Below are 16681 nucleotides of genomic sequence, written 5' to 3'. Positions count from 1 at the left end.
TTTTATCCAAAACAAACTCCTACAATGCAAAAACGATCAGCAAAATATAAACTCATAAATAAATGTATTTACCAATCCACAATATCACCACAATGTATAATATTAAAAGGAAAAATAAGTCAAACAAAATGCACTTCTAAGTCCTAGCCAGACAGAGGTCTCTAGTCTGAAAAAGAATAGGTGGACGACCCTAAAATGAATGAGTAGCCACATCTGTGTGTAAACTGAAATAATATCTAAATGCTGTTAACAGCCATTGAAAATTTAGAGATGATCTGCAGGCATGTCTAACCACTCTGTGGGAGCCAGAACTCTTAATGGTTGGTAGGGGTTCAAATACTTATTTCACTCATTGAAATGCAAATCAGTTTCTATCTTTTATTTAAAGTTATTTTTTCAAATTTCCTTTTGATGTCACTGTTTCCTTCCTATCTGTCACTGTTAAAATAAACCTACCATTAAAATTATACTGTTCTGAGACTTTTCATTTCTTTGTCATTGGACAAACTTACAAAATCAGCAAGGGGTCCTTCGCTGTATGTATATATAATTTATTTAGATCTCTCTCCATCCTCTGTTATGTGAGCTGACACTGACTTCAATTCTCCTTGAATACCCTGAATAGCACATAGTAAACATCAAATCTCTATGTAAAGTCCTCTTTTATCGTGTGAATGGCTTATCCACAACCTTATCAGAGCTTTCTATCTGTGCTGGACTGGAAGAGGCATCTGCTTTAATAATTTTCAATGGCTGTTAACAGCATTTAGATATTATTTCAGTTTACACACAGATGTGGCTACTCATTCATTTTAGGGTCGTCCACCTATTCTTTTTCAGACTAGAGACCTCTGTCTGGCTAGGACTTAGAAGTGCATTTTGTTTGACTTATTTTTCCTTTTAATATTATACATTGTGGTGATATTGTGGATTGGTAAATAAATTTATTTATGAGTTTATATTTTGCTGAACGTTTTTGCATTGTAGGAATTAGTTTAGGATAAAAGTATTTGATTCCAGTTATTTTATCAGCGTTAAGCAGACTGAAGAATCCACTGGTGCTGCCCCCCCCCCCCGGGTGCCACTCGAAAGATTGCCATTTTCTTCACTGTTTAATGTAGTTTCTGACCCATAACCACAAATCAATTCCCTTCAGTTTCAATCAGGTTATGGATTTTTTTATTAGTTATGTTTATTATTGTGATTGCATATAGTTTTTATGTATTCAGTATAATACAATTTGTACTCGTCTAATTGGTTTTAAGTGGGGTTAAACAGTGCTGTTAAATACAACCTGGCCTTTCCTTTTACATGTAGGCTTAAAACCCCAGTTTTACTATACAGGGAGTGCAGAATTATTAGGCAAGTTGTATTTTTGAGGAATAATGTTATTATTGAACAACAACCATGTTCTCAATTAACCCAAAAACCTCATTAATATCAAAGCTGAATGTTTTTGGAAGTAGTTTTTAGTTTGTTTTTATTTTGAGCTATTTTAGGGGGATATCTGTGTGTGCAGGTGACTATTACTGTGCATAATTATTAGGCAACTTAACAAAAAACAAATATATACCCATTTCAATTATTTATTTTTACCAGTGAAACCAATATAACATCTCCACATTCACAAATATACATTTCTGACATTCAAAAACAAATCAGCGACCAATATAGCCACCTTTCTTTGCAAGGACACTCAAAAGCCTGCCATCCATGGATTCTGTCAGTGTTTTGATCTGTTCACCATCAACATTGCGTGCAGCAGCAACCACAGCCTCCCAGACACTGTTCAGAGAGGTGTACTGTTTTCCCTCCTTGTAAATCTCACATTTGATGATGGACCACAGGTTCTCAATGGGGTTCATCATCAATCTGGCCCATCAAGACTCACAATCATTTCATCAGTCCATAAAACCTTAGAAAAATCAGTCTTGAGATATTTCAGCCAACACTGTGCAGAATGTGCACTTTTGAAAACCAAAAGTGGCAAATTCGTCACTGGCGCCCTGTGATCTTCAGGTTCACACTGAGCACATGTGACAGAGTCTGGAGACACCATGGAGAATGTTCTGCTGCCTGCAACATCCTCCAGCATGTCCAGTTTGGCATTGTGTCAGTAATGGTGTGGGGAGGTTTTTTTTTGCGGGGCCGAATGTGTTCACCAGAGGCAGCCTGTCTGCCATTTGGTACCAAGATAAGATCCTCAGACCCCTTGTCAGACCATATGCTGGTGTGTCAGCAGTTCCAGCAAGACAAAAGGCATTGCCACTATGGACTATGGAATGATCACATGCTTTTCAGTATTTCAAAGAAAAAAAAAAAAAAGTCACCTTATCAGCATGCCCAGGCATTGTATGGAAGTCATACAGGCACATGTAGGCCACACACACACACACACACACTACTGAGCCTCATTTTGAGTTGTTTTAAGGACATTACATCAAAGTTGGATCAACCTGTAGTGAGTTTCTTCACTTTAATTTTGAGTGTGACTCCAAATCCAGACCTCCATGGGTTGATTAATTTGATCTGTAATTTGTGTGATTTTGTCATCAGCACATTTAACTATGTAAAGAAAATAGTATTTAATAAGAATATTTCATTCATTCAGATCTAGGATGTCTTATTTTTTTTTTTGGCAGTCAATTTATTCTTTTTTTTATATATGCCTGCTCCACGTAAATATGCCTACCCTGTGTCTTATTTGTTTCTCATCTTTCTTTATACTGTACTCTATATAGCTAAAATGACCATAAAGTTGACTTTGATCACTTATGTCTCTGAACCAATAATGTATCTGGCAGCATGGTGCACCTGGTGCATAATGAATTGAATTATGGAAGAAGTCAACCTGAAGATTTGCTAATGTGCACTTTCACTAAGATGCAGCTAGAAGAGAATTCACTAATGTTCAAATCCGGATGTCAGCATTGGACTGAATGCAAAAATGCAGACTGTTGAGTGAAAAGGGTTATTAAACTTTTATTAGAAGAAAAGTATATTAAAAGGTAAAATACATGGGGGAGAAACAGGAAGAGAAGCTGATGACAGGATTCATGTACATGAAGGCAGTCAGACATGTAGTTCTGAGCAAAGAGTGGTCGAGGTTCAGGGAAACAGACAGTAGTGCATGGTGGAGCGAAAAACGTGACAACCAGCAGATAACTAGTCATAGTGATAAAGTGAAAGTGATTGTCACATGTGATACATAGCAGCACAGCACACAGTGCACACAGTAAAATTTGTCCCCTGCATTTAACCCATCAGTGGGTAGCCATCACAGGCGCCCCGGGGAGCTGTGTGTGGGGAAGGTGCTTTGCTCAGTGCCACCTCAGTGGCACCTTGGTGGATCGGGATTCAAACCGGCAACCTTCTGATTACGGGGCTGCTTCTTTAACCGCTAGGCCACCACTGCCCCAGAATTGAGAATTGATCCACAGTTGAAAGGCATAGAATGTATCAAAGCAGCACAACTTCTATTGAAAGTGAAGTTTTACATTTATGACTTTTAGCAGACGCCCTTTTGTCAGAATGAGTTACGTTTACAGCATTTACCAGACGCCCTTATCCAGAGCGACTTACAATCAGTAGTTACAGGGACAGTCCCGCCCTGGAGACACTCAGGGTTAAGTGTTTTGCTCAGGGACACAATGGTACTAAGTGGGATTTGAACCTGGGTCTTCTGGTTCATAGGCGAGTGTGTTACCAGCTAGGCTACTACCACACGACTTACAACCTGTAGTTACAGGGACAGTCACCCTGGAGCCACTCAGGGATACAATGGTAGTAAGTGGGGTTTGAACTTGTGTCTTTGTGGTCTTCTGGTTCATTCACGAATGTATTACCCACTCAACTACTATTTGCTATGCTAACACTCAGCTCATATGAATTCTGCAATCTCTGTACACTTTTAGGATTTTCCTTCAGGATGTTTCCTTTGATGCCGCTTGAGGTGACCTAATGTTGTATAGCCTATAGAGCAAAGAGTGCACTGGTAGGGCTTTTCTCCAGTATGTATACTCTGATGTATTTTAAGGTTTCTTGCTGATACAAATCTCTTCCCACACTGTCCACAATGATAGGGCTTTTCCCCAGTATGCGTCCTCTGATGCTTTTTAAGGGTTGTTGCTGCTGAAAAACTCTTCCAACAATGAACGCAATGATATGGCTTTTCTCCGGTGTGTATCCTCTGATGCAATTTAAGAACTGATGGAAATGCAAAATATTTCCCACAGTGCTCACACTGGTAGGATTTAAGATTGGAAAGAACTCTCCATTGTCTTTCAAGGATCTTCACTTGACTTGAACTGTCCTCACACTTGGTGAACTGCTGCAGGTTTTCTTCAGTTTTCTTTGTGAATTTGTTTTTATCTTCTGTAAAAATAAACACAAGACATATTTGATCCGAACTATTGTTGTCAAACTGTTCACAGTAAGTGTAACTAGTTTACATTTACATTAACTAGTTACAAATAGTAATATATTTCCCCAATGTATAGACAATACTTGCATTTACTTGTGCAATTTACAAGTTATATTTTATGTTTCACGAGACTAAATGCAATGATCAGATGACAAAATTATAAACCGGACTTGTGGACTAAACATGGTTAACAAATTAGTCAAAAGCGATTAGATAAAAAGCAAAATAAAGAATAATTTATGACTGATAAATGCAAAGGATATTGTCAGGGTTTGTCAGGGTCTCCACCTAGAGAAATGTGCCTAAAAGAGACATAGTGACAACCTGCCCAGGTGGAAACCACCATAACTGGTTCCTCTCAATGCAGAGGAGCAGCAGCTCAACTCTGAAGCCCTCTCCTGAAGTTCTGAACTCCGCATCCTATTAAGGAGAGTAACTCCAGCATCCTCCCAACAGAACCTTGTATCGGTGCTTACCAATCACTCACAAACAAGATCTTAAAATACTTGAACCCCTCCACTTGAGGCAGCATCTCACCCCTGACCCAGAAAGAGCAGCCCACCCTTTTCCAGGAGAGAACCACGGTCTCTGATTTTGAGATTCTCATCCCAGCTGGTTCATGGTCAACTGCAAATCGGCCGAGTGCACGTCAAAAGTCGTGGGCAGTTGCGACCATCATCATGAGCAACTAGCAGGTATGTCTCCTGCAGGTCCCCAGACCAGACACTCGGCTATGTCCATGAAAACAGGAATGGAGACGAGACTTGATTCTCGAGACTGTGATTATAATTGCAATATGATAAATGGCACTTGCTTATCTATCATTAAAACTCACATAACTCACATACTTGCATTGATGAAAGGTTAATGCGCCCGGGTGATTCGACATGACAAGGTGGGGGAGTGTGGAGTGAAAGTCTCATAGTTTTTGTCAAACACAGCACAACAAAATGTGTCCTCTGTATTTAACCATCACCCTTGGTGAGCAGTGTGCAGCCATGAAAGGTGCCCTTGGGGACAGTGTGTTGGGACGATACATTCCTCAATGGTACCTCAGTGGCACCTTGACTGTTTGGGATTAGGATCCACTTCCTTAACCTCTAAACAACCACTACCCCAATGACATTGTTAAGAAGTAGACTTCCCTCCAACCACCTCTGAATTCCTCCTGTTTTTGGAATATGTGGAAGAGTTGCTAGATGAAAGAAAAACCTCCATGACCTTGAACTAATGGGCGGCATCTGTAGAGAAGCATGAGAGAAGAGTACCTTCTCCCTTTTAATGTAAAGATTTGACTTAAACAACAATATTTATCATTTATACCTCCAGACACATATTCTTTGAAAAAAGTGATTGTGATCGTAATACACAGCACAGCACAGTTGGTGAGCAGTGGGCAGCCATGACAGGCGCCCGGGGTGCAGTGTGTGGGGACGGTGCTTTGCTCAGTGGGACCTTTTTATATTTGTTTATTTAAGCAAGTATTGTGCTGTTTTTCATACTTTTCTTCTTCTCACATATATCAGTAAACACAGAACAGATGCCGTTGTACTTGGCAAAGATGCTGATAGACATTTTACATTTACGGCATTTATCAGACGCCCTTATCCAGAGCAACTTACAAATAATAAAGTGAAGTGATTGTCACTTGTGATACACAGCAGCAAAGCACACGGTGCACACAGTGAAATTTGTCCCCTGCATTTAACCCATCACCCTTGGTGAACAGTGAGCAGCCATGACAGGCGCCCGGGGAGCAGTGTGTGGGGACGGTGCTTTGCTCAGTAGCACATCAGTGGCACCTTGGGGGATCAGGTTTCGAACCGGCAACCTTCTGACTACGGGGCCGCTTCCTTAATTGCTAGACCACCACTGACCACCACTACAATCAGTAGTTAAAGGGACAGTCCCCCCCTGGAGACACTCATGGTTAAGTGTCTTGTTCAGGGACACGATGGTAGTAAGCGGAATTTGAACCTGGGTCTTCTGGTTCATAGGTTCATGGTCCACTAGGCTACTACCACCAACAGATAAACAAGACTGAATACTGTAATTAAACTTCAGTTGAAGGTGGTATTAATTTTCAATTGAAGGTGGTAATTGTTTTGAAATTATTTGTGGTGTTTTTGTTGAACAATGCCATTTAACAGGAATTTATTTTATCCACTGTAATTAATATCTTCCTCCACTTACTACCATTGTGTCCCTGAGCAAGACACTTAACCTTAAGTTGCTCCAGGGAGACTGTCCCTGTAAATACTGATTGTAAGTCGCTCTGGTTAAGGGCGTCTGATAAATGCTGTAAATGTAAATGTAAATATCTTCCTCCAGTGTTCGTCATATTCAGCATATCGCATATATTATTTGGAATATTTTGTTATAATAGAACACCACTCAGTGAAAGCCACATAAGAGATTTTCCAACTGTAATACACAGAGGTATTATGCTCGGAAGTTGGAAAAAGTTTGCATATGTACATCAGCATATTCCTTAGTATATGTGCATTAACTATGGGCATGCCATTCTCATTATATATATATATATGAGAGAGAGAGAGAGTTCTCCCACAGAATATAGTCACTGTAATTCCTACTGATATCCAGATCACTATAATCTCCTCAATCTTTTGTTATCCACTCACCTGAATACATGTAATCATCCAACTCTTTCTTCACATCAGTTCTTCTTGTTTCCAGTATTTCACCGCAATACATAGGTGTGATGATATCTGATTTCTTCAGTTCAACGACTGCTATACATTTGTAGAGTTTTTCATCAGTATGTTCACATTGATGACATTTAAATGGACCCAATGTTGTAAAGTATTTAGAGCAAAGTGTGCACTGGTAGGGCTTCTCTCCAGTATGTATCCTCTGGTGTATTTTAAGATATGCTGCATCTGAAAAACTCGTCCCACACTGTCCACACTGGTAGGACTTTCCTCCAGAATGGTTTCTTTGTTGTGTTTCAAGGATCTTCACTTGTCTTGAAGTGTTCTCACAAATGCTGAACTGGTAAAACTTTTCTTTAGTTTCTTCTTTCCACCGTTCTTCTGTAAGAAGTAAGAAATGAATGCAATCAAAGACATATTTAAACCTGACTTATTTAGTCAAATTATAGAACATGTAAGCACTGGTTTTGGACACACAGTGAGTAAAGAATAGATTCCGTACTGAAACAGTGTTTGCACTAGTGAAATAAACATATTAAACATATTTGCTCAATGTACCAAATCATTGGAATACTTTTTGACAAGCAGCTTGCCAAATTATTTGTTTATTTTCATAAAATGAATCATTCTTTGAATGAGATATATTGCAGTCTGTGTGTACTTGCTAATAGCAAATAGGATTGCTGTAAACATTGGGACACAATGACAATAAAACCCATTCAACACAAAGAAACAGTAAACAAACAGTACTAATTGTGCAGTGAACTCAAAAATATATTTCGTAGTTATTAATTAATAAGTCTAGGAGTGCATGATGTAAGTAAAAGTACAAGTAACCTGCAAAATATGTACTCAAGTAAAAGTAGAAGTGCTACATCAACAATCTAAGTTAAAATCCTAACTTTTTTTTTAAACTTTAAAGTATTTTTTAAGTAAAAGTACTCACACAATGGTTTGTCAACATCTGGGGTGTGCCATTTTGTAAAAGCATAGTACATATACTGACTTATGCCTGTACTGATGTCAGGACATGATATATCTTTAAATCATTTATGTACTTGCAAAACTATTCAACACTTCTGTTAAGAGCAGTAACAGGGAAACACAACAGTAACCAAACACCAGTGGTAAAGTAACTAGCAAAATCAAGTATATTATTAGGCCTATTTACTGTGTTAAACTATGTATATAAACCTTATAATTATGAGAGATTGCATTTAAGAGAATACAAAACCAAATTGGAGGGGGTCCTGAAATATGTGAGAAACCCAGGAAATACAGGAGTGTTGGTCTATTGTGATCACATCTCTAGTCAGAGATGACTCTGGCGAGACTGAACGCCGCTCACGTTTTAAAGTTTGCTGGTTACAGGCTAGCATGGCTGGTGCTTCGTGTCCGGACGCCACTGCAGAAACAGTTTGTTTACATTTTCACTAGTTGGATAAGGTTAAAAAACGGACTGAAAGACAGCAGGTGTTACTGATTGTTTACTTTCTGTTCTTTTCTGAGCACTTTAAAAGATGTCTGAATATCGCGTTTTAGGCAGACATGTTTTGTTTACATTTCGTGTTAATGTTGTCTGAATAAAATGTCCATATACAGTATACCTGCACCTTGTTTTTTTCCCCACTGTCAGCATAACACGATGTGTTGCTTAAGTGGTAAAATCTATTCTCAACCTCAGAATTGGTTTTTAATGTAACATATCTGTGATTGTTCAGTTGTATGACAGATAGAAGGAGAAGACTGAAGGAGGTTCAGATAGAAGGACGTTGTATTGAAAATGTTAAAAAAAAAAAAAAAACGTGAACTAGTTAATTTTTTGAGCTGTGAACTTGGTTCAAAAATGTAAAAAATTAACTATGAACGTGAACTAGTTATTTTTCAGTGTGAACTGGCACAACACTGAGCTGGACATTCTGCTAGCAAAGACATTAAGCTATCTTCTCTGAGCTAACAAACCAGTTTTATCCTACCACCGTGTTAAAAAAATAATGTTGGTGTGATTTTTATACTATTTCTGTATGTCAGCATACATTTCGCTAGATAAGAGTATCATAACCAGTCATAACATACCCAAAAGCATAGCATACCATAGCATTGCTTACCTCTATGTGTTTTTTCAAATTTGAAGGGGAGTTTTTAAATGCCAACAATTCTTTATGTTGAGGCAGGCATTGGATGCAAAGAAATTGCGAGGACTCATTCTTTGCTCCTTTGTACTCAAATCAATTTCTTAAATCCGGCCAAGGATTTCTTTGTGACTCAGAGCTGCAGGGCTCGTGTTCACGCTCAGTTGATGCAGGCTCTGGGTCCATGTTGAATGTCTCGTCTTCTTGAAATCAAGCCGGTCTACCAGCTCGTGGTGCGAACTGACGCGCGCTCTGCCATCATTGGAGTTAATAAATCCTGATTGGTAGGAAATGGCAAACCACGCCAGAACGCAATATGCAAACTATTTTTTCATGCAAGATTTTGAGGAAATTGTGTTCATAAAATGTAACGAGTAACGGCATAAATTGTAGAAATGTAGTGGAGTAGAAAGTACAGATAATTGCCGCAAAATGTAATTGAGTAAAACAAAAAGTATGCATTATTATTTTTACTTAAGTAAAGTACAGATACGTAAAAATGTACTTAAGTACAGTAACGAAGTACAAATACTTTGTTACATTCCACCACTGCTGCCGGGTTACTAGTCCAAAATAGTGTACCACAGATATAGATTAAATGTGGAGGGGTTGGAGGCAGCAGTGCAGCAGGTCATGGGGCCAAATTGGGTTTGCATAAGGGCCAATTGGAATCCGAATAATCAAGATTGTCAGCTGCCTCCCCTACAATAATGGCACATTGAAGTTCAGGTTAGATGGCCTTACGAGCTGATTCCAGACTAAATACAAAGCTAGAGTTAACAGGACAGAGTTAAACAAGTGACGTCAGAGTGATGATGAAAATGTGGATCATTTTTACGCAATATTAAGGGACGTTATTGAGGGTTACAGTGTACAACGATTTCCTAAAACGGTGTTACAAGAGTTAGCAACTTCGTTATAAAAATTCCCGAACCTGAACGACAAACGTGAGGTGTGTTGCGTTGCTTCTATAGTTGTTCTTTGTGGCTTGTCAATTGTAGTCTTTTCGTCCAGCGGTCAAGTCCATGCTAAATTTTAATTCAAATTTCAGTTGACTAAAAGTGAGAGTATTTCAGTCAGAATTATCCATGACTATTGTAGTCTAGTTTAAATCTATTGTATTTTAGTCTTATTGTTTAGCAAAGCAATTAAACCCCGTCAAATATAGTGCAAGTAACTAGAAGAACTAACCCTTCTCTTTACTCAAATTTTAGAAAATTGACTCCCATTCATGACAAATTATGGAAATTATTATGGTTTTTATTCAACTGAGTACATTTTTTTAAAAAACATTTATATTGTACTGAACCTCAGGGAACCAATTACTACTGAAATTATGGCCTGGAAAAACAATTATGTTTGTGTGTAGAAAATACATACTTATAGGAATTCGGCCACTATTCCAAAGGCTTTCATTTTATTTCACTCACCTAATGGCATCACAGCATCCAAGTCCTTCTTCTCATCAATCACTGTCACTTCCAGCTTTTCAACTCTCTCTGTATACTTGTAGGCCTTTTCTACAGTATGGACATGTTGATGATGTTTGAGATTGCCTAATGTTCTAAATCGTTCAGAGCATAGGGTCCTCTGGTGTAATTTAAGGACCGATTTTTGTCTAAATCTTTTCTCACACTGGGTTAGGGTTAGTCCAGTACGGATCCTCTTGTGTAATTTTAGACTTGATTTTGTAAAACCTGTCCCACATTGTACACTCTTGAGGGGCTTCTCTCCATTATGTGTTTTTTTGTGTCTTTTAAGGCATGATGCTCGTGTAAAACCCTTCCCACACTGTACACACTGGAAAGGCTTCTCTCCAGTATGGATCCTCTTGTGTATTTTAAGGGTCCTTGCTTCTGCAAAACTCTTCCCGCACTCTTCACACCTATAGGCCTTCTCTCCAATATGTATATTTTTGTGTTGCCTTAGATACGTTTTTCGTGCAAAACTCTTCCCACATTGCTCGCACTGGTAGGGCTTCTCTCCAGTATGGATCCTCTGGTGTATTTTAAGGATTCCTGCTTCTGCAAAACTCTTCCCACACTCTTCACACCTATAGGCCTTCTCTCCAATATGTATATTTTTGTGTTGCCTTAGATACGTTTTTCGTGCAAAACTCTTCCCACATTGTTCACACTGGTAGGGCTTCTCTCCGGTATGGATTCTCTGGTGTATTTTTAGACCGAACGCTTGTGTAAAACTCTTCCCACATTGTTCACACCGGTAGGGCTTTTCTCCAGTATGGATCCTCTGGTGTATTTTAAGGGTTGCCGATAGTGCAAAACTCTTCCCACATTGTTCACACTGGTGTGGCTTCTCTCCAGTATGTGTCCTCTCGTGTTTTTTTAACTGGGACAGATATGTAAAACTCTCCCCGCATTGTACACACTGGTAGGGCTTCTCTCCAGTATGTGTCCTCTGGTGTATTTTAAGACCGAACGCTTGTGTAAAACTCTTCCCACATTGTTCACACCGGTAGGGCTTTTCTCCAGTATGTGTCCTCTGGTGTATTTTAAGGGTTTCTAATAGTGCAAACCTCTTTGTACATTGTTCACACTGGTATGGCTTCTCTCCAGTATGGGTCCTCTGGTGTTTTTTTAACTGTGATAGATATGTAAAACTCCTCCCACATTCTGCACAATGGTAGGGCTTTTCTTTGAAATCGATAACCTGTTTTATACTGGAGACACTGTTGTTCAGCTGGTGCACGTTTTCTTCGGTTTCCTTTTTGCATCTTTCTTCCACGGATTTGCTTTCATTTTCTGTAAATATAAATACAATTTAAAGCTGTTAATCGAACACTTATACAATATTTGCATCAGTGTTGTCTTCGGCGACACCCGTGCATCAGCCTATTGTTTTCAAGACGTAACCGCACTACATTTTCCAAATGTATGTTTTTGCCTGAAGTGGTAAACGCATGAAATAAAAAAAAATTATTGCCAGGGTAACAGCCAACGTGTGTAAATTTACTTCCATCATGTACCTCCAACAAATCTGCTTCTTGTATTTACTTTATTTACACCAGATCAATCAGCAGAAAGAAAGAGACATTTAGGCTCCTCCGGATCTTTCCCTCTGTGAATGGGAACTGAACCAATAGGAAAATGATACAATATTCAAAACTCTAAAATGCTAAAAAATGCTAAATAATGCAGCCGGTCTTCCACACACCATGCTTTTGAATGCAGCGTTTCAAGGAGCCAGCGTCTTCCTGGAGCCAGAGCGCCAGACATCCGGGCAAATTTAAAAACGCTGGCAAAACATAACCGCAGGTAAGTAGTGTAATCATATACTTTATGTCAAAATGACTGATGACTTATTGATATAAGGTAAAGCGTGTGATTTATGTCCTCTCCCCTCTTTCCCTCTCTTCCTTCATCCACACAACATCCCCCATCACACTGCAGACCCCATATTCACACACACACACACACACAAGGTTGAAACTACATAACACAGATATCTTAAACATTTTGACACTAACTTTGTCTATAGTATAATTTCAGAATTGTTAATATGTGATTGTAATTATCAGTTGCGATGTGTGTCTTGTGCATTCTTTAAAACAGAAACATGTTTTAAAGTGTATGGTTTTATTCAGCCTACTGTTTCAGTGTTAAACTCGTTTAAACACAATACTTATTTAAAAAAAATACGCCATTCAAATACTGTCTGAATAAGGTAGATTCCCAATTTTTCCAAAAGATACAAATCACACAATGATATGTAGGAAGCATCACCCCACATTACACCCCTCTCTCCCCTTGTGTCGCAAAAAAAATGTCACCACCTCTTTACAAACTATGGTTGTTAGTTTAGGGAGGGAGAGGTCATAAACCAACATTCCTCTACCCTTTCTCGCCAACGCTGAATCAACGTGTTGCCTTACAGATGTCATTCACACACACACATTACCACAGGCAGGGGAGGGGCGGGGTTAGAGAATGGTCAGAGGCTGTGTGGGCTAGGGGTGTTGAAATTAATCGTATAATCGATGCATCGCATGTGTGCACATTGCATCGATGCAGTGCAGAACATAATCGATCCCATCATCAAACTGGAATTCTGTAAAGAATACTGTTTAAAATGTCTCCCTGTGAGGGACTCACTAAACTGCTCCGGGCGATTCATATTCACCTGCATGTTTTCAGCTGTGGAGGAATTAACAGGGCGATTCACTGACTCGGGTTTGGAGCGATAGTTCGAATGGGTGGTAGTAGCCTAGTGTGTAACACACTCGCCTATGAACCAGAAGACCCAGGTTCAAACCCAACTTACTACCATCATGTCCCTGAGCAAGACACTTAACCCTAAGCTGTTCCAGGGGGGGACTGTCCCTGTAACTACTGTTTGTAAGTCGCTCTGAATAAGGGTTCTAATAGGGTGGTCAGGACATCCTCGAACTTGTGGAATGCGGGTTTTTAGACATGTTTTTGTCACAAGGGGAATCCGGTGACGCACTTGCAGACATATTATGGGTGGCGGGACAAGCTGTCGTACCGGGAGAGGACACTGGACGCATTTGGTCGGTGAGGGAGAGACTGGCGGGGAATGAGGACGGGGAGGAAGCAGTGGACGCGCTGCTGCGCAGCGGGGAGTGAGTTCGGGATCTGTGGGAAGTACCGGGAGAAGAAGGAGAACCGGAAGACAGCGGGTTTCAGGATGGTCCGGGAGCATGGACTGGACGGGAGGACGTATTGGTCGGCAGGAAGGTAGGGGAGCGTGGATTCACGTCTTAACCGAAGGGTCAGGCAGGCTCAAGGTCAGAGGCAGGCAGAGGTCGTGGCCAGGAAGTTCCAGTCGGGGTTCTTTCGTGGTTTCAAGGGGGACAGGCAATTCTCGAAGTCGGGGGCAGGCAAAGGTCGTATTTCATGGTTGCATCGCGATGCATCGATATCGAGGCACTGATAATCGTAATCGAATCAAATCGTGAGACCCGTGAAGGTTCACACCTCTAGTGTGGGCTAGTGAAGGGAGACAGGGAAAGAGGGCATAAATCACACGCTTTACCTTATATCGATAGGTTATCAATCATTTTGACCTAAAGTATATGATTACACTACTCAGGTACTCTAGTATAGTGATTTACGTCCGTGCTACGGCGTTATGCCCAGCTTCAGCAGTCGAAAATAACTAAAGAATTTTACAGAGATGCTTGAACTGGCCAAAACGATGTCGGATAAAGTAACCTACTCTGGCCCATTACCGCAGTTTCGGCGTAGCGACGAGACCTGTAGCAGGCTCCTCGATATAAATCGCTGGTTGTCGGAGTGGTGTCCAAAAAATAAAGTGGGTTTTATTAATAACTGGCCAACATTTCGGGTGAAGCCTGGTCTTTTTGGGCGAGATGCCATCCCAAACCATCAAGGTGCCAGTGAACAAAGCACCGTCCCCACACGCTGCTCCTTGGCGCCTGTCATGGTTGGGGCTGCCATAAATTATAACACTCAGTTCCTTCAGACAAAACCATAAATCATAAAATCTCTCCACGTTAACGGGGGGGGGGGGGGGGGGGGGGGGGGGGGGGGGTTCATAAATCATTTTTGACAGTGTCTGATACAGCAGCCATGAATAAAGAATGGTACCAAAATGTCCTCTGACAGCAAGAACATCCAAGGACAAACTCCAAGCACTGGTTATGAAGGAACGGGTCGCCATCAGTCAGGTTTGAGTTGAACACTGCAAATATTGACTGTTTGAATAAACTTGATCTAATTGTCAACAAAAGCCTTTGAAAATTATAAAATGCTTGTAATTACACTTCGATACACCAAAGAAACATTGACAAAAGGATAAAAAAAGGGTTTTTTTGTAACAACCATGGTTACGTAGAAATGTGTAAAAAGTTTATCATACAAATCCCTGCTTCAGGGCATTTGCTATGGACATGTCACACTTTCAAATGAACAGATCAAATTATATACTGCAATACACGCCATTTGTGTTCATGTTGCAAAATTAATTTTAAGCCATATCGCACCGCCCTAAATGCATGCCGTGTGCAGATAAAGCTGATGTCCTGTAGCAGCCAGTCATGAAAGTGAAAGTCAAACACTTGTGAAACACTGCAGCACAGCACACGGTGAAATGTGTCCTCTGTATTTAACCATCACCCTTGGTGAGCAGTGGGCACCATGACAGGCGCCCGGGGAGCAGTGACCTTCATCAAGGGGACCTCAGTGGTACATTAGAGGATCGGGATTCGAACCCCCAAAATTCTGATTATGGGGCCGCTTCCTTAACCGCTAGGCCACGAAGATACGAGTCCATAATGAAACCGAGAAAGAGACGGTAAATCACCAGCCTAGTGCGTAAAACACTCGTGGCCTATGAACCAGAAGACCCAGGTTCATACCCCACTTACTACCATCGGGAGACTGAGCAGGACACTTGACCCTGAGTGTCCCCAGGGCGGGACTGTCCCTGTAACTACTGACTGTAAGTCGCTTTGGATAAGGGCGTCTGGTAAACGCTGTAAATGTAAATTAAATCCTGCCACTTCAGTCTCAGCTGATGAACAGAAAAAACGGGCAATGAAGGTAAAGCCCCTCCGATCTCACCTGAATACCCTTCATCCTCCAACTCCTCCTTCACGACAATTCCTGCGGGTTCCAGCGTTTCGCCGCTGGTCAGAGATGTGATGGTGTCTGCTGGTGATACTTCTACTTTAACTCGTACGTTGTTCTGGTCCAAACTCCTCAGGTCAGCAGGTAACGGAGACGGACTGGGATCCATCTCGGGGCAAAAATGGCGTCCCCTTCGACACTCGCGTCAGCGTCTCCGGGGCGCGGAACGCCGCTCCGAGGGCGGAGATGTGCAGTAGCGCAGTCCCCCTCGTCTCAGTCCACATGTGCCCGCCGCATCCCGCCTCCCCAGCAGGCGTAACCGAGCGGTGAGGTCGCTTACGCTGCCCCCAGGCCGGGATCCACGATCTCGCGAGAGTACGCGCTGCGAGAGTACGGCGAGCCCCGAGGGGAAAAAAGCGGAACCCCGTTACAGCAGAACAGGGGTGGGGAAGCGACCAGATGCAGACATAAACATAAAAAGGCATCACAGCGTTAATATTTACATTCACTTTTACAACAACACCAACATTTATTTCTTATAAAGCCCATAACCGGGGCAGTGGTGGCCTAGTGGTTAAGGAAGCGGCCCCGTAATCAGAAGGTTGCTGGTTCGAATCCCGATCTGCCAAGGTACCACTGAGGTGCCACTGAGCAAAGCACCGTCCCCACACACTGCTCCCCGGGCGCCTGTCATGGCTGCCCACTGCTCACTCAGGGTGATGGTTAAATGCAGAGGACAAATTTCTCAGTGTGTGCACTGTGTGCTGTGCTGCTGTGTATCACGTGTGACAATCACTTCACTTTCACTAATCACATACAGTATTTTTCAATGGGCTTTGACAGACCCTACAGCTGACAACCAACACACTTGACCCTTCTGTACAC

At 41.2% G+C, this 16681-nt stretch overlaps 1 protein-coding gene across 1 annotated transcript; it reads right to left on the bottom strand.

Annotated features, from left to right (window-relative positions):
- Nucleotides 1–3705: 3705 nt before the first annotated feature.
- LOC114785662 (zinc finger protein 271-like) lies at nucleotides 3706–16178 on the bottom strand. Its single transcript, XM_028972145.1, has 4 exons — nucleotides 15791–16178; nucleotides 10658–11989; nucleotides 7066–7476; nucleotides 3706–4374 (listed from the first exon to the last, which is right to left on the bottom strand). The coding sequence occupies exons 1-4, from the start codon at nucleotides 15963–15965 to the stop codon at nucleotides 3911–3913; spliced, it is 2382 nt and encodes a 793-aa protein (XP_028827978.1). The 5' UTR covers nucleotides 15966–16178; the 3' UTR covers nucleotides 3706–3910.
- Nucleotides 16179–16681: the final 503 nt, after the last annotated feature.

The sequence above is a fragment of the Denticeps clupeoides genome, chromosome 3 (assembly GCF_900700375.1).
Source record: "Denticeps clupeoides chromosome 3, fDenClu1.1, whole genome shotgun sequence".
In the NCBI taxonomy this organism is placed as follows: Eukaryota; Metazoa; Chordata; class Actinopteri; order Clupeiformes; family Denticipitidae; genus Denticeps; species Denticeps clupeoides.
Note: the sequence above shows the minus strand (reverse complement) of the source record. Positions and strands in the feature narration are given on the sequence as shown.